General features: G+C 30.6%; 1 protein-coding gene and 1 long non-coding RNA gene across 2 annotated transcripts; both read right to left on the bottom strand.

Annotated features, from left to right (window-relative positions):
• Window positions 1-8,682: 8,682 nt before the first annotated feature.
• LOC145101228 (uncharacterized) lies at window positions 8,683-9,473 on the bottom strand. The gene is made up of 2 exons (XR_013705526.1): window positions 9,208-9,473; window positions 8,683-9,104 (listed from the first exon to the last, which is right to left on the bottom strand). It is a non-coding gene; the product is annotated as an uncharacterized LOC145101228 (long non-coding RNA).
• A 563-nt stretch (window positions 9,474-10,036) lies between these two features.
• On the bottom strand, window positions 10,037-11,996 carry LOC145101227 (uncharacterized). Its single transcript, XM_079038409.1, has 4 exons — window positions 11,854-11,996; window positions 10,872-11,064; window positions 10,704-10,767; window positions 10,037-10,624 (listed from the first exon to the last, which is right to left on the bottom strand). The coding sequence occupies exons 2-4, from the start codon at window positions 11,045-11,047 to the stop codon at window positions 10,397-10,399; spliced, it is 468 nt and encodes a 155-aa protein (XP_078894535.1). The 5' UTR covers window positions 11,048-11,064; window positions 11,854-11,996; the 3' UTR covers window positions 10,037-10,396.
• Window positions 11,997-19,982: the final 7,986 nt, after the last annotated feature.

The raw sequence follows: 19,982 nt of genomic DNA, 5'->3' as shown, positions 1-19,982 counted from the left end.
ATCTGCCCCAAGTACTTGCAAGATATAATGGATGGAAAGGTTAAGGCAACCTCGGTAGATATTTACACTATTCTATATAAAAGCTCATCACATTCGAATTTTTGGGTTCTTGATATAGGGCGTGGTTTTCACATTTTCTCTGACTTGCAGGGACTAAAAAGAAGTGAAGATGTGGAGCATGGGAAGATGAACCAAATTATGGGCAATAGGAGATCGTGTCTTGTTACTAAGATTAGTGTTTATTCTTTTGTGCTTAGTAATGGTTTATGTTTAGATTTAAATAATTGTTGCTACTCTTCATAAATGACATGAAATAGTATTTCATTTCATGGTTTATATAGACAAGGTTTTAGATATTCTTTTGATAATGAGAATGGTTATATTCATGCTTATTATAATGGTGTATTTTATTTTGAAGCATTACCTTGTCATTGCATGTATGAAACTGTGATGGTTGTAGACAATTTAGGAAATAGTGTGTTGCAAATTGATTACTCTAATGGTTTAAACAAATCATGCTAGTGGGATTGTCGTCTTGGACATGTCAGCAAGAAATGCATTGCCCAACTCCAAAAGGATGGAGTGTTGGAATCATTTGACTTAAGGTTGGATGATACATGCGAGTCTTTTTTCCTTGCAAAGATGACTAAATCACCTTTCACGCTTTCATGTGAAAGAGGTGAGGGATTGTTGGATCTCATACACACGGATGTGTGCGGGCTATTCAGATCCACCATAAGAGATGTAAATCGACTTTATGTGACTTTTACCGATGATTATAGCAGATATAGATATATCTACTTAATCAAGCATAAGTCATAAACCTTTAAAAAGTTCAAAGAATTCAAACATGAAGTCGAGAATAAATTAGGCAGGAAGATCAAGATGCTCAGATCTGATAGAGGTGGTGAGTATCTTAGTATCGAGCTCCACGACTACCTCAAGGAATGTGGAATTGTTTCACAATTGACACCAACTAGGACACCACCACTTAATGGTGTGGTTGAGAGGCATAATCACACCTTGTTAGATATGGTTCGTCCCATGATGAGTCGAGCTTCACTACCAATCTCGTTATGGGAGTATGCCTTAGAGACTGCCGCCTACATTCTAAATCTTGTTCAAACAAAGAAGGTTGTGAAAACACCTCACGAGACGTGGATAAGGAAGGTTCCCTTATTGGGATATATCATGGTTTGGGGTTGTGAAGCTATCGTTATACGAGAGACTCACGACAAGCTTGAACCTCGAAGTGAGCGATGTTTTTTCATCGGCTATCCACACAATTCCTTTGGATACTAGTTCTACAGACCTAGTAAGAATGTGGTCTTCGTAGCACAGAGAGGAGTCATTCGCGAGACAATTAATCATAACAACAACAATAAATATCATTAAACCATATAATATATTTAATTTTATTCATGAGGTAGAGGCCATTAAGACCATTAAGATTATATAATTTTAAAATATGTCTACATTATCATTTAATTCAAAAGAACACAATATTTATAACAACTTATTATAAGATTTATTATATAAAAGCTAACAACAACGTCATTGATATATTTAAAAACATATATTTGTAAAGATTTCAAATATATTGTTGTATTTTTCGCAGCTTATGGATATTTACCTAGTATAACTATAGCAAAAAAAATCATCATGTGCACCGTTCATTTAATTTCTAGATATTTGTAGACACAGGTAAGTGTTTTTTTATAGTTAACTTATTAGTTAAAATAATTCCACTAGATATTATAGTTAACTTATTAGTTAAAATATGTTGCCATATGTGAACAATTATTATTTTAAAGTCACGACTTTTGTATAATTTAGGATTTTATGCAAAATAGTAAAATTATCAATTTCAATATAATGTTAAACGGTTAACTTAAATAAAAAATTCAATTAAACTTGAAATAAAATGAAGAGATTATTTTATAAATAGTTAAAAGTTATAAATTATATTGTTAAACCAAAATTGTAATCCTAAATTAATAAAAAAAGGTCATGAAACTTTTTTTGTAATCATTAATAATATTTAAATAAGTAGTTTAAAAATAACTTACGTTAAAAATAATATTATATAAAAATTATAATGTTATCTTTAAAAACAAAAATAATGTTTGTTGTTTTTAATAATTACAATAAAAAAAAACTAACAATATTCATCAAATAAATTTTAAAATGGTTAAATTTCTAAAACCAAATTAAAATAATTAAGAGTTTCCAAATACGTTATTTTAAATAACTTACAACAACAATAATTAAAAGTAAAATATTATATACAAAAATTATATTGGTACCTTTAAAAACAAAAACAATGTTTAATCTTTTAAATAATTACAATGATATAAGTTAAAATCTTAAGCAAATAAACTTTTTAAAATTAATTAATCATAACAACTATAAATATCATTAAACCATATAATATGTTTAATTTTATTAATGAGGTAGAGACCATTGAGACAATTGAGATTACAGAATTTTATAATATATCTATATTATAATATAATTCAAAACAAACAATGTTTATATCAAATTATTATAAGAACTAATAACAATAACACTGATATATTTAAAAATATATATTTTTAAAAATTTCAAATATATTATTATATTCTGTTGCAAGATATGAATATCTATCTAATATAACTATAACAAAAAAAAAATCATCATGTACACCTTTCATTTAAAACTTGGATGATAGCCCAACACAAACAATATAAATTTTTTGTCGACTTAAATTAACTCCAAGTCTCCATTAAGTTAATTGGTTCATAATATGAAAGTAAGCAAATCATGCATTATTCTTGGGCAAACTACATAACATGAACTTTATTTTTTTATCTCGTAATTTATTTAAAATAAACATTTAAGAGCCCATGTTATTGGCTTAAAATAAATAAATATAAATAAATAAATAATAAATGCTTACATACGAAATTACTGGTAACCGATTTTCTACCAAATAAACGGATCTACTAATTAATTTTAAACTTTATAACCATAGTTTCCAAAACGTTGATTTTAGAACTAGATTCATAGAAATTAAAATCGATCCACAGAACATTTCTTTTGCATGTAATTGGTATTTTTAAAAGATTACTATAAATAAGATGAGATTATAATCAAAACTAGGAATTGTTTTGTACTATAAGGTTAAAAACATTCACCTTAAATACTTGATGCATGCTCTAAAAACAGAGAAAACATAAACATCAGACTTCCGATTCTCAACTCTCTCGTTTTGCAAACTAAATTGCTTTGATATTTTTAAAAAATGCAAATGTCCATTCTTTTCCATACCGTTTGATTTCGTCCGATGTTATTGTCCCACACAATTTACCTTCTCCGGTTCTCACCAGTCTACATAATCACCTCGTTCCTATTGCTTGTTGTCACCTTGAATACATGCATATACAATCGAATAGATAACCTAGTAGATGTTACTCGACTTTGTAAGCCAAAAAGCAAAATTTCAGTATGCACACAAGGTGCTTGAGTTTGGCTTCATCAATCTCAATACATGTATCTCCTTTGATGTAGCCTAGCTTCCTTACAATATCTACTATCTAGAACCTGTAATCACACCAAGATCGTTTAATAGAGTATGGAGATCACTTGAGAACTAAGAATGCAAAAAAAAAAATGTCATATGTTCAAATCCACATGATTTAACTTTGATGTGACATGATGGTTAAAATTAGATATTAAGAACCCAAATTCTTCTCTTAAAGTACATATGGGCTATTTCATGAACTCATATTGGGTCATTATTGTACATAACTCTTGCAAGTGTATTATACCTATTTGACATAGGTTACTTTATAACAAAAACGACCGGCTTTTTGCTTAGTATTAACAAAAAGAACCAACCTTTTTGGTATTTAAAAAATGATCACATGGTTTGGAATGGGGCGTATCGGACCCGAGATCACATGCATCCCTACAAATTTATCTAGTTTCCCCTATATAAAGGGAGTCCGAAAAGTGGTCTATTAAAAAAACCCTAAAAACATTTGAAGAGACAAAGTTTCAAGTTTTTTTGAGTAGTCAAAACATGGATTTGGTGAACCAGATTAGTTTCACGTTTCTTTTCTATACGATTTGTATTCACATTGTTAGAGCATATGTCTAGAATGTGGTGAACAACTCGGAAATACAAGGAATAATTCTAGAATATATGTTATTTAAAAGTTTGCATTCTTCTATTAATTGTATATAGGTTTTTAACTTGATTAGTAGTATGTCCAACAACAACCTGTGGGTAACTTAAACAATCTAGACTAACCAAAAAAATCATGTCTTGAACATAAACCTTACACCATAATCCAAAAAATAGACTATTCCAGATTTTTTTAGCATGTATACTTAGGTTTTATTGGTTTCGTTTGTTCATTTGTTAAGTGTTCTATTATTTTTACACAAGTATGAGTGATTTTCACACAACCAAATTTTTCGAATCAGTTCAAAATCAAAATCAAATTTCTAAATAAATATGAATGCACACCTAGTCAATTTTCATCGTTATTGCTTCAAAAATAGGTTTAACAAATAAGAAGATAATATTGCGCCTGGTGGAACTTTCAAAACTATAGTCAACTTTAGGTAAATGCAATTTATATGCATCTACTATTGTTGGGTTTTAGTTTAAAATTAGTTTCAAAAACTCATAAAATGAAAAACGGAAGACTCTAAATTTCAAACACAATAAGCTTGTTACAACCCACAAAGGATCATCTTGCAAGTAATGGAAAGATTTAAAACACAACCATAGAAGAAAGAAGATGATAATAACCTTTGTTGTCCCTTGAGTCCTCTTGGGAGGCTTGAGTTTTGATGAAAATTGTTGAACCTTTGAGACACCAATAATGCACCAACTTGATGTAGTATACTAGTTCTTTGATTAATCTTAAGCTTAGAAACAAATACTCAAGTATTTGATCCAAGAAATCAAAATACAAGTAATAATTCTTCAAGCACTCAAAGCAAAAGAAGAAATGATGATATGTGAGTATGATCCCGGCCAAATGCAAGAAGAACTAGCACAAATGAAAGCCTTCTTCATTAGTTATAGCAACATCTTAGTCTAAATGTCATTAACCATTAAGACCTTTAGACAACTTTGTCCTCATGCATTCACCGATGCTTAATACTTTACATTAAACAAATTAGAAACCCATTCTCGTCCTCCTACACCATACTTTCGACCATATGATATAAAAAGAAAAGAATTATTTAAATTTTATAAACTCAAAGTTTATAAAATATAAACTTTATCTTTAGGTAAAAGACAAAAAGATTCAACTAGTCCAAAATGTTGTGCATGACTTATTAATTCATACTATATGAAATAATGTGTTGTTTGTACTTGTAAAATAATTATTTTTATGAAATAAATATTTTCCCAATTTATTATAAGAGTTCATGAATATTTATTAAAATCAACTTCTAATAAATAATCAATAGTATCAAGTTGTTGGTAGTGTGACCCTTAGGATCATATGCTAACTCTTGAGCATATTAGATCTTTCAACTATATCTATATTTTATTGGACTCATTATATAATACTAAGTACAGAGGGAACCCATCTTTCTCAACTCTCTTTCCATCTAGGTATCACATCATTTTTTTTCTTTCTGTTCTCACTTTATTATTCCCTACAATAAACACAAGGAATCCATCTTTTCTAACTCACTCGCAATGTACACGTAGTGAAACGTGTGGTATAACTTGATAAACAAAAAGGGAAGTGGGTTAACCAAGATCACCATCATTCCCAACCCTTATCTTTCATGTCAAGGGATGTAGATCTTGGAGGTACACGAGGTACCATGCCATTTTTCATGACTCCCTTTACCTTAAATATTTTTTGTTATTTTCACGCGAGCATTAGTTGTGGAATAAAAGGAAATCCATATCCACATAGCCAAATATGAAAGTAAAGAGAATATTAGAGACGATGTTAAAACTGAAATTGAAAGCATATAGAACTTTCAAATATAGCATGGTGTCAAACCTTGATATTGTGATTATTTTACACTAGTGTAGTGTGTTTTTGGATGTATAAACTCTGCGAACTAATAAATTTTTATATTGTTAATTATTTTTTGAAACATATAGTTGTTTTAAAGTTTTATTCTTTTTTCTATCACAATCTTTTACATCCATTGATGTTTCATGCAAGGTTGTCAAGATCGAGATTCTACCCAGAATCGTTTTTGGGTTTACAAGATCGGGATCGTAAGATTGGGATCGGGATCCTAAGATCCCACAAATAAAATATAATTTTAATTTATAATTTTTAATCATGAAAAATATTTCAAACATTCAATTTTTCGTTCGAAAGTTATAAAAGCTTCAAAATATTAGTTATAAGTCACAATACAAAATGATAAATGATAAATTGGTAAAGGGTAAAAGACATAAAGTGGTAAAAAAAATCATTTGCAAAAAAAAAATTAAAATTAAAAAATTTTAAAAAAAATCAAGGGAAGGTAGGATCGCATCGGATCTCGATCCTACGATCTTACGATCTTACCCCAAATACGATCATTTTACGATCCAAATCGTTTTTCATATCTAAGATCGTACGATCCTATGATCAGGATCGCGATTTTGACAACTATGGTTTCATGTCTCTCATTAGAATGTGAAGTGGCATGCAATCATGCATTGAGATTAGTGGGTCTTGTTGACAATAATATGTTGGACTTCATTCATGATTTTAAATGTATACGTGAGTAATTAGAAGAAATATCTATCCCATTATCATCCTCAAAAGTCGAGGAATGTAGAAAGTTAACGATTTATAAAATGCAAAGGCCATATATTACAATGTTTATATATTACAATGTCTATGGATATACAAGAGTTCCTCGACTTAATATCTTAAATTGAATAAGCATGTGTGTCAAGTTAGTCAATTCTATTGCTTCAGGAGTGAATTTTATTGACCAATAGTGTTATGATGTTAACTAAAAGATACATGAAATTGTTTAGGAGAGAATTTTATTGACCAATAGTGTTATGATGTTAACTAAAAGATACATGAAATTGTTTAAAATTCACATAGAGACTGCTTGGTTGGAAGGTATGCAAGTCCCAAGTAGATTTTTTAGTATGTTAGTTTGTTATGATATCCATTAATGTCGATTGTTTTCATTTTCATTATTAATACCAAAACTACACAAAACGACATACTAACCTTACAAACATATTAATTGTGAGTTGGATAGTAGTGACAGTAATAAGTACCGAGTACTCCATTATAGGTTGCAAAGTCTAGCCTACTCGGCCGAGTACTCAGTCAGGTCCCAAAGCGTTTTATTTGGAATAAGCCAAAAATACTCGAACTCGGTCAACCTTGGTTTTAATTGGTCAAACTTGGTTCAACTTGGTCAAACTCAGAGAAAATTGGTCAAAATCGGAAGAACTCGGTCAAACTCAAAATTTTGACTTTTAAAAAAACCTACAATTTTTATTGATTTTCATCTATTTTATTATAAATTTTAATGAATTTGTGATATATATATATATATATATATATATATATATATATATATATATATATATATATATATATATATATATAATTTCCGAAACTTAATTTCTTATAATTTATCAAATCCGAGTAATCATGGAGTACTCCTCGTCTATATCGGGTATTCATTACCCGCTAGTCGATCGATCTGAGAAAGCCCTAGGGACTTTGAAACATTGCTCCATAATGATCTTTTCTAGAGTTCATATAAAAATCTAATTTTATTTTTACTTATATTTTCTATTATGATGTCAAATAAAAATCACAGGCCCCATCGAATTAAATTATAGTTAACAAATTTAACTAAACTGAAATGGAGGACAACAATTTACATGACTTTAAGCGATGAGCTACAAACAGCCTTGACATCAATGACAAAAAGATGCAACCAAAAAAAAAAAGACGCTACCCATAATTTTCAACAAAACCATAACAACAAAGATTACGTGTAATATACTTTATTTTCGTATTTTTATCTAAGGCATATATTGACCTTAATATTTATATTTGTTTTCTTTTAATTTTGTTAAAAAAAAAAAAAAAAAAAAAAAAAAAAAAAAAAAAAAACCGTCTTACCAAAACATGTGTCAATTCGTCTTCATATAAAATCAAATTTATTTTTACTTATCTTTTCTATTATAATGTCAAATAAAAATCACAAGCCCCATTGAATTAAATTATAGTTAACAAATATGACTAAACTGAAATGGACAACTATTTAAAGACCACGTTGCTAACAAACAACGACCACGAGAATGGACCCAAAATTAAATAACTCTGAAATTGATGTCCATTTAAAAGAACTATAACGTTATTCATTATTTTATTTAGACAAAATTGCAAAAATGTCCCCGTGGTATGTATTTTTTGGGTTTTAGTCCAAATCCCGATTTTTTTGAATTCGTGGTCTTTTTGGCCATGTTTTTACGTAAATTTGGTCCCTCGTAAAATTGAAATGACTATAATGCCCTTCTGATATTTTTTTTTATGTTTTTTGTATTTAATTTAAATGAAAAAGAAAATAAATAATTAGTTTAGGCTCTCTCTCTCTCTCTCTCTCTCTCTCTCTCTCTCTCTCTCTCTCTCGGCTTGATTTTCTCATCTTCTACCTCTCCCTCGTCAAACCAAAAGAAAATTCAACAAAAATATTTCATCTATATCCACCACAAAGAGTTTAGAACGCTTCTTAATTAATTTAGTTTTTAACATCAGGCATGGTGAAAGTATCGCATACCACCTACTTCTTGCCCTTCTTCCAGTAGCCATCTTCATCTTCATCTGCTTAGTTATCTTCATTGTATGGAAGAACAAGAAGAATGAAAACTCAAATGAGACAGTCCACAAACTCAAATGAGGCAGTCCCAACCTTCTTTGCCTATTTCCACCGAGCACCCACTGTCAAACACCCCCAGAATTGTTGTTGTACTGTCCCGATACCCCTTCATAGCCCTCTCAACGACTGTCATCCCGTTCGTCTCTTTCCCCTGTCGAAGAACTAGAATCACCGGTGATGTTTTCCCGATTCCCCATTGTCGTCATCTTGTTCGTCTCCTTCCCCTGTTGTAAGACATTAATTGTTGTTAGATCTTATCATCCAATTCCAATCAACAATCCAATTTTGAAACCCTAAAAAAGTTAACAATGAAAACTCAATTCTTACAGTTTTGTGCCATCTATCAGTGATATTAACATCGACCTTGTAGTGTAGAAGAAGCTCCACAATCGAATCATGACCTTCACTGCCAGCTAGATGAAGAGCAGTTATGTTATCATAATCCTGCACATTAGGCTGAGAAAGTTCCCGATTCTTTGCATTTTAATGTCACATGTGATGTCTTTTTGGCTGGATTGATACGCCATAGCTGATGAAATCAAGAAACCATAAATTACCTATAAATCATCAAACATTAGAAGAATTGATAAGTAGCTAACCTTATGAATGTGCGGGAGGAGGAAGTAAACGACAGTCGTGTGGTGAGGGGGGAAGGAAGAATCGTCGATAATGATGGGTTATCCGAGGGTGAAGATCATCGAAAAAAATAGTCTTTAGTGGTTTATTTGAGAGAGAGAGAGAGAGAGAAAGTTTTCTTAATTTTTTAATTATAAAAATAGATAAAAAAAAAATGAAAGAAAAATGAAAAAGAAATACCTCAAGGGTATTTTAGTCTTTTTAGTTTTCCGAAGGACCAAAACCACAAACAAACCAACTCATAAGAACCACCCATCCAAAAAAGTCTGAGATTTGGACTAACACCCAAAAAAGATGGATACCACAAAGACCATTCTTGCAATTTTGTCTTTTATTTAAGATAACAAGGTTATAGATAAACCACTAAAACTTACTAATTTTTTGTGTAAATTTTATTTTACTTTCATACAAAAATAGTTTCACAGATTCTAGTTTCTTATGTATAAAAACATCAAAAGGGTAAAAAAAAAATTCTACAAAACGATATTTAATTGTAAAACATCAAAACATTACCATCTCATTCTTCGAATCATAGATAGATACCATACATATACATACATATATACATCTCAAAAATTCTACAAAACGATATTACACTTTCTACAAATTTCTCTTCAGAAAATTCCCCCTCTAGATCTTTTATACTTACAAATCATCACCAAAAGGGTTTTCAAAAAAATTTAACATTTTTTTTTGCGGTTAATAACCCTAATTTTACTTACATACATATTACATAAACCCCCTACTTTCAACTTATTTACAAAAATACCACTTCTGCCTCTTTTCATCCTCTTCAAAATGTTCAAAATCCCTCTCATCAATTCGCTAATTTCTTATGTACTTTGATAAGAATTTGAGGGTGAGGGGTTTGATTTAAGCATTAAGCCTGAGCAGGGATACTGCAATTATTCCTGGCATATTCAAACCCCTCAATTCTGACAGCTGGTTTATTACCAAAATTGCCCCCAACAGTTCCTATTTTCTTTTCAGATGATGACTTACAAATGTTGTCTCCATATCCGAATCGGGTGTCTTGTGTTAACGGGTTAGATACTCTACTTGGTGGTGACCCACTGAAAAACGGTTCGGATCCACCATATCCACCACCCTGTAAATTGTAATCACACAAATCAACAAATCAAGTGAATTAAGTAAGATGATGATAAGTGAAGTAGAAGTAGTTTTACCTTTTCAAAGATGATTTCCAATATGTCGATGCTTTCTTTGGATTCATATGGCTCTGGTTGATAGCTGTGAAGTGAAAAGATTGTTTTTAGAGTTTATGGAAGAATTGAAGAATTGATAAGAGAAATGGATGAAGGAAGAAGGAAGAAGAAAGAAGGAAGAAAGTTTACCACATCTGCCATCTCAAAGGCTTAACAGGGTCGTTGAAGAGGCTGAGCCGCCTAGGTTTTGGACACACCATATGATGCTCCGATTTGTCAAACGATACAGAAACTGAAACGGAGTTCCTCATCTCTTCACAAGTGGATGCGAAGGTGTTTTTCTGTTGGATTCCACAATGATTCATATCTCGACTCTCTTCTTCTGTGTAAAATAAGAAGAAAGTATGAGAATCAAGTCATATAGATGAATCCGAGATCTGAGGGAGGAGGAAAGAAACAAAGTGTTGTAGATAATTTCAAAATTACAGTGGTTTAATTATAAACTCAAATATGGCAGATATCGATCTGGTCAAAATGATTTGAATATTTTAAAGTTTGAAGGCGTTAGACGGCTAAACGAATTTAAAATTCACAAGTTCGGTTTCGAAAAAGGACAAGTATCAAAACTAAACAGAGATCCATTGTAGAAATCGTGAACTCTGTTTGTTTTGAATCAATCATAATTTATATGTCTTCATGATGGAGATGTTTCGAGTAACAAACAAAAACAACACCAAATTAAAAACTAATGCGTGATTGACTATGTAGCGAAAAGGAAAGCGTTTGATTTCAGCAGATCTCAAAATCACGATACTTTCTTCGCTTCACAAACACAAATTCGATTGAAAGTTCTACGAGATCTAAAAAAATCATGTTCAAAAAAAAAAATTGGGCTTTTTGTTGTAATCGAGGCGGCTACTGTTGAAAACAAAGAACAAAGATATACTTTTCTGGGAATAAGTGATGAAGTATACTTGAATTATCTTCTAACAACTCAGATCTGTATATCTCCATAGATGAAGCTGATAAACCAGGGACGAAAGCGGATAACAGTTGCATATTTGAATCGACTAAGAATACGAAATTAAACAAACATGAAGCTACGAAAAAAAAAACTTAAATCTAGAGGAATTCATACATAATCGATGAGAAAGTTTAGTTGATTTCTCACCTGAGAAGTGGAATCAGGAAAAGTAGGAGATAGATGCGGCTCCGCTTGAAGGGAAGCAAAGAAGCACGGGGAGGATAATGAGAATAAGGTATTAAAAAGGGGACGAGGAAATTGGTCAAATATTTGGACATAGGGTACGGGTTGTCTCTTTGTACTCGTAGTATACGTGTTCGTAGCGTATATTTTTATAGTATTCGTATTTTATTTATTTGATTTCTATTTTATATATCTTACTGTATAAATAATAACTCTTTAATTGTTTTTAGGTTATATAAATAAAACATATTAAGCTAAAAACTATGAGTTAGAAACACAACTTTTGACGAACAAAATAATGAAATATATTAAGCTAAAAATTATGAGTTAGAAACACAACTTTTGACGAAGACAAATAATTTATTTTTTTAGAACAGCTGACTTACAAACTCATTAATTTAGTAATCTTATTTCTCAATCTAGATCTTTTATCTATCATGAGACTTGAATTTGTGATCATTTCGTGAAAGTATATTCCAATGTATATGATACCGTTAGGATAATAACCTTTATAATATCTAAGGTCGGATGTAAATATCTTTAAATGTCTGAGGACGAATCAGATAAAAATGATGCTTATTGTTATTATATATATATATATATATATATATATATATATATATATATATATATATATATTATTTTTAAATAAATGCATATATAATATATAATAAAAAAATGAATCTCATGCACCATTTTGCCCCTTTAACACCCCATGATAATATCCACATTTTTTTTTATGGTTTAACCATTAATATTTTGATTTTTTTATAAAAGAACAGCTAAATAAAAATTTTGAATTAAAAACCATTAATTTGAAATATTTTTGATTTAATCATCGATTTTTTTGTTAGCTATCTTTTATAATTGTTGTTGTTTGCCTTTTTTTTGTGCAATTCATTAATAAAAAAAAATACTTGCAATGGTTTTCTTTAAACAAATTATTAATGGTTAAACTAGAAAAAAAAAAGTTGTTGTTTAAACCAAAAAAAATTAAATTACAATCGTTTTTATTTTATGAAATTCAGCCTAAATAAAAGTATAGTAATCAACAACACATATTTAATTTTCTTATTACAAATTTCTTGCTATCAATAATAGTATAGGTATTTTAGTTTTAAGATATCATATACCAATTATTCGTAATAAATAAAGATTTTTTTGTCACATGTCACATTGTTATTTATTTTGAAACATGTAATTTTATGGTTATTTTAAATTAATTTTTATTCCACATGTCATTTTATGTTTTTTTTTCATTTTATTAAATTCTAGATAGTATTTAAATACAATAATAAATGCATATCAATTTCATTAATGAATTTTCTTTTTAATTTCAAAATTACTAAACTAAAGATCTATTATTATTTTTTATTTATCTTTAAATTTAAAAGAGAAAAAAAAACAGTTTAATTTTTATAATTCAATATTTTTAAACTTTTCTTGTAAAATCAAACTTCTCAAATGTTTAGAATTTTATATTTAGTTTTTTTTTTTTAAAATAAACTCATATAATACATGAGTCTCATACCTAGTAAATATGATATAAAAACACATCAACTAGCTAACTCATAATGTTTAACCTTCTTTATTTCCTTTTCTATTTGTAATTTTTTTAACGAACATACATCAGAAACCACCGAGTACTCTCCTTTGCCTCTAGAGGAAAGAAGTGAGATAAGGAAAAGGAAAAAGAAAAGAAGAAGTCTCAGAGAGAGAAATAAACAGCAAAACACTTTCCATTTGTCAATGTCGTTCGTCGTATACACCACAAACCACCACGACCACGACCGATCGCCAACCAATGTGGTATTGTTTACGGAATATGGTCGTTGTCACGTAAACCACGAAGCCCTCCATTATATGTACTCTGGAAGGCCTAACGTTGATCATGGATCTTATGAGTTGAGTAATTTGCTTGCTTGATTGCATATTTTTATATAATAATAATAATAATAATAATAATAATAATAAATTTATTAAAGTCTAAAAGATTATTACGACATCTAGATCATATCATATCTAATTGCATCAGTACTCAAAGTGTTGTGTTCTATATTTATGCTTCATGAGTTTCAGAGAGATCACATTTTTATCATTACGTTACAAGTTAATTTTAAAATATAAACATGACTTTTCGAAAACCTAAAACATGTTTTGACCTTGCCACACAAAAATTTCAATATTGTATACATTTCAAAATCACCTTTTATGGGATTTGCGAACTAATTTAATAAATACTTTTATCTCCATATTATAATTATGTTTAATATAACAATATAAATACTTTATATGGTTTAAGGGATGTCATCATTTGGACCCTGGCACCAAGGGTATTGCCCTCGGACCCGTTTGGTTTAAGGTTTCGTCCCTAAAGCACCGTTCAGTTGGTGGAATTGGATGAAACTAAACAAAACATAAAATTTTAAATGGTATTTGACACGACTAGAGCATGAACTAAAAAGAAACTTGATTAGGTCAACTCGGACTATTTCTTAGAAATTTAGTTCTACCGAAAAAGATGGAACTCAATGGGACACCGTTAACAATTTATGGCTTTGACAAAAATGACATTCCCATCCACCACCAAATCAACTTCTATGCTTCATGCATTTATCCATTGCATTGTTTCTGTTATTTATCATTGGTCGCAAAATCAAGTGTAGTTATCGTCTTCGTCATCTTCTTCTTCGTATTATCATTAGACAACTTCTCAAAGTATAAACAACTTAAGGTAAAGTTTATTTATTTGTTCTTGTCTTTGGGTTTATGTTGGTATAGATTTTCGAACTTGTAAAAACTTTATTTGGAATCAAAGAACATAGTTCTGATCATAGGTTTCTTGTTAACGATTTATTATTTATCTTTTTCAGTTCTTGTTCAATATTCATATGGCATCTAGGAAGTGAGTTGTAATTTCACACTTGCAAAAATATTCTTGGCACAATTTGATAGATTTTTGACATGGATCTGTAGCCCATAGATTGAAGGGCCATTGCTTGTGTCATCAAGAATTTCCACACATGTAATTTATGTGGTCGGTTGCTTGTGATATTGATTAGAATAATTTTGTTAGTCAATATTTGAGTCTGTGGTTACTCTTAGGCCCTGTTTGATATGACATCTGACTGAGTCAGGTCAGACATTTTTGCTGACTCGGTCAGACAAAAGGTGTTTGATAGACAAAATTTTGGCGTCTGACTCGGAAAGCAATGTCTGACTGAGAAAGAAGTTGAGAGTTGGCTGACTGAAAAAGAAAACAAGGCTTTCCAATAGTACCCTTGGCTTGGATAAAAATTTACAACTAATGAAGGCTACAAGAATAGAACTTGAGTCTCCCTTGTAGAAGCAATGGTGTTTACCAGCAAGCTAAAGGGTTTTTTGTGTTTTATGTTTAAAATAATATATTTAATGTCTATTATGGTGGAGGTTTTTGTATAAATTATTATTATTATTATTATTATTACTATTATTATTATTATTATTAATGTCTATTATTATTATTATTATTATTATTATTATTACTATTATTATTGTTATTATTAATTTCTATTATTATTATTATTATTAATGTCTATTATTATTATTATTATTATTATTATTATTATTATTATTATTGTAATATTGCATAGAAACGTGTATAGCATCAGGGTAAAATGGTCATTTTACACCAGTCAGCACATTTGGTCAGATTTTCAATCAAACAACATGATTTCTTACTCAGTCAGAATTTCTTACTCAGACAGACCTTTCTCAGTCAGCACTTTCTCAGTCAGCAACTATCAAACGAGGCCTTAAGTCTTTCTTCTTTCTAAAAATACATGCACTCTATAATTATTTGGAATTTTTTTCACACTATAGTTGGTAATTTGTATATTTCTTGTAATTGAAAGTCAATATTTGAGTTATAAACCCTACCACCCCTATTAAGAATATTACTTTACATATTTACATATGAGTTGATGAGCCCATCCAGTAAAAAGATTTGAAATGTAAACTGATTCGATTATTTGGTATTAGAAACAGTTTTAATATACATATTTTAAACAATTTCTTTAAATGAATTTGTTAATATTGAAGTTATTTTTTTATATGAGTTTTTTACTTTTATTTTGGTAGAAGGGAGATATCATCATTTTTAACATCTTGTTCCGTTATGTTCTGGTCATACCAAACGCTATACAAATAAATCGTTTTATCATGTATTGTCATGTTTAATCTAGTCCAATCTAATTATGTTTCATCCAATCCATTTGTTAAACGCTACCTAAATGATAATGTATTTTGAATCTTGAATAAAATCAAACAAATGTGCACTCTGCACAATCCATACTTGTTTAATATTCATCAAGATTGCATCGATCAACAAATTAATTTTATTACACTTAAATAATATTAATGATACAAATCACTAGCAAAGGGTTTTCTTCGATATGATCATCCATATGAAAAAAAAAATGTTTGGTAATGTGCTTACCTTTAAAGGTATTATAATTTCTCTTTAGGGATTTATCACTTGCTTAATTTTATTTGAGTGACTGCTTGAAATCTATGATGTTTTTATAAATTGCAAGTTCATTAAGACAAAATTTCGATTTTTCTGAGGAGGATTTTTCAGATTCATGATTCCAGTTCAAAACATACCAATTTCATATATGTTTGTCATTGTTGGAGTGGTCTATGTTTTTTTGAGTTGTGTTCGATTAAAAAGAACTTGTTCTTTTCCTTCATAGTTGGAGATTGGAGCTATAAGTATGCCTTGTATTTTTGTTAGAGATGGAAGCTATACGTATGTTTGTGGTCTATCATATATATATATATATATATATATATATATATATATATATATATATATATATAAAGTTAATGTGTGACCTATGGAAAGTTCCTAGTATCAACTAGCTCTAATGTAAGTTTATTTCCATTCAGTGGCGAATCAAGAACATAATAGTACATGGTTCCTAATTAAGTGAAGGCGGAAAAACCAAAGAGTCAACGCTATATATGATAGATCAGGTCGAGTCAAACAATAAAAAAACGACCGGTTTGTAAATACTCGAGTTCAACCGGGCCGTTAGAATAGCTAAAAACTGGAAAAATTAGTCCATTTAACCCTAAAACCTGATTTTTGCAACAAAAAAAATAAACAACTACTTTACACGACCGAGTCTCTTTTCTTTTTAAAAAGTTTATTTGCAACAACCATTTTGTACGACCAACAATATAAGCGAAGTTGTGTTGTTTTTTAAATTTGCTAATAACATTTATAATTTATTTTTATAACATCAAACAACTTCAATTCTCTCTTCATCTCCGATGTGTGATAGGTTTTGAAAGTATTAAATTTTTTTTGAAATTTAAGTATAAGTCCTCCATTATTTTTATTTATTTGTTTGTTTTCTTATTTTGTCAAATAGTATTAGGTAGGGCCTAATTTCTTTTTGAAGGTAGTTCCTATTTTTTTCTATACAAATATTATATAAAATTAAAAAAATTAGGTGGGTCCTAAGACCCACCTTGCTTGTAAGTGGCTACGCCCCTGTTTCCATGAGGTTTATTGTATTAGGTTGTTGCGTATACGTGTTATGCCAACGATGTGGTGGTGACATGGTTGTGTTTAGTGGCATGCACACCGGCCCCTAAGGGCTTGGTTTGTATGTGGTGTGGTTGGGTGTGACTTGAGCCACGAATCTTCTTATCAAGTTGTAACATACTCAAGCAGCAGCAGCATCATCATCAACAACAACAACAACCACCACAACAACAACGACGACGGCGACGACGACAACAACAAAAACAATCAAAAGTTAATAAATGATATATATTACAAATAAGATGATATAAATAAATAAGAAGTTTAATATAGTCAAATAAATTAAGACAATTATCTTAGAAGGGCCAAAACTGCCAATTCATGAAATTGAGATTTAACCTTAAGTTAACTTGACTCAACCAAATGAGACTTAAGTTGTTAGAAAGAGGATGTGGTATCATACAGACTCAATCCATGATAAGGTCTTTACTTTGGCTATCATACAGACTGAATGACAATACCTTAATGACCTTTCATCGCATGCTGCAATGGTTGGACTCGGGTCTCTTTGAGTTAAACTCTAGCACAGAAAACACATTCCTTCATGTTTTAATATGGTACACCCACATCATTGTAGGTAGCATTTCTAGCTACAGGCTTCTTATCCTAAACGACGATAGCGTTACTTCTATCGATCACTTTGATTGTCTTTCCCTTCAATCTTTTGACTAAAGTTGGATACTACGTTGAACATGGTTCTGTGAACTGAGTAATTTACTATGCAGTTTCTATCTTAGTCAAACTCAATTCGCTATGGCCAGTAAGGTCGGAATAACTTTCATTTTTTTAGTCATCATCAAAAGAAAGGTAATGACAAAAATGAACAAAACGAACTCAGCTACTAGTGCCTTAGTAACCTTGTGACTTTCCCTAATCCAAGTGTGATTCCTATGCTTCCGGTAGTATAGGCCTCAACTACCTTTCACACCTACTCATAATAGTCCGAAGAATTGACTCGCCATTTTCCAAGTCACCATACAAGAAAGTATCATGCAACAACTTAACACATTGAATAATATAATTAGGATTGTATAACTTCTTAAAATGATTACAATATTATTCAAGTTGACCCTATTACATGCTTCTTACATTGGGCTACATAATATAATACTATCTATATGACTACTTCATATCTTGAACTTCAGATAAGCGGTTTCATCCTCTTAATCTGCTTTGTCTTCTGCTGCCTCCAGTGTTATTTGAAATGGTCGTGCCTTTGATTTTGGTGGCACATTTGGCTTTGAAGCTTCTTTCTTCTTTGGGCAGTCCTTCATCATGTTCCTTTCTTCTCTACATTCAAAACACACCCTCCAATTATACATACATTAGTCAAAATAATGACCAGGCCTGCTATACTTGTAGCAGGTCACTTCTTCTTTGCATTGCCCAAAATGCTTCCTTTTGCACTTTTCACAACATTTTTCCTCTTTGTCACCCCATACTTTTTTTCGTTGGGCTAGACTTCGAGAATTTACTCTTCTTGTTTTTTTTAGAATCCATCACTCTTTCTCTTCTCGTCAAGTTCAGCTTTGCTAGCGGTCCTTTCCTCGATTATGATTTACACAGACCTTGCAGCCCAAATGGCTGCTTCAAAAGTGGGAGCATGCTTAACTGGCATAGTGTACTCCCATGGTAGTCCCTTAGAGTACCAATCAATTTCTCCCTTTGGGCGCTTCATCCTAACCACTGGTTGTTCAGCTTGGTCCACATTCCTACTATAACTTCCCTCTTCAGATTGACCTTCATTCAACACTGGTTCAACAATCGGTGCAATGACTTCTCTCCTATACCCCTGGAGTAGTTTTCTAGTCTCCTCTGTTTTATCAGCTAGAATTTCCCGAATCATGGCTTAGACTCCTGCCATCATGAATGGTTTAGCTGCTGGCACAACTTTTGGTGCACGTTCGATCACACGTTTGAGGTTCGGGCTTGTGATTTATGTTATCATTTCCTAGTCTACCACGAGTTCTAACCATGGTATCGTGCATACCAGAACGATAGTTCATGGAACCAGAATCACGATTATATTATGATAAAGAAGGTTTTTAATTATGGTTTTAGATGCATAATCTTACTTATCACTCTGAAAAGTTACATGTCAGTTATAATATATTAATTATACATTTACAATCCTAAACACATAAAGTTTCCTAATCCAGGTCGGCAACCGACCTTAAATCTAGTCAAGTAATAACAATAGGAAACCTAAGGCATGCTATAATATAATCCTTTTAGCACATAACAATAAATTAGGCATCTGTGACGTCTCAAAAATACCGAGTAAAAATTTTATTTTTAAATAAGTTAAAACTGTTCATTCATTGTTCCAAAAGGCGATCAGAGTCAAATAATTTCAAAATATCAGAGTTATTTGTAAACATTCAGTGCTGGATAAAACTCCAGGATATGCAGTGCGATCAAGCCGGACCCTTACTTTTGAAAACGGAGATACCTGAAACTATAAGCATAAACTATAAGCACAAAGCTTACTGAGTTTCCT

Source organism: Lactuca serriola, chromosome 4, assembly GCF_051521515.1.
Source record: "Lactuca serriola cultivar US96UC23 chromosome 4, Lser_US96UC23_V15, whole genome shotgun sequence".
NCBI lineage: Eukaryota > Viridiplantae > Streptophyta > Magnoliopsida > Asterales > Asteraceae > Lactuca > Lactuca serriola.
This window is presented reverse-complemented; position numbering and strand designations above follow the sequence as displayed.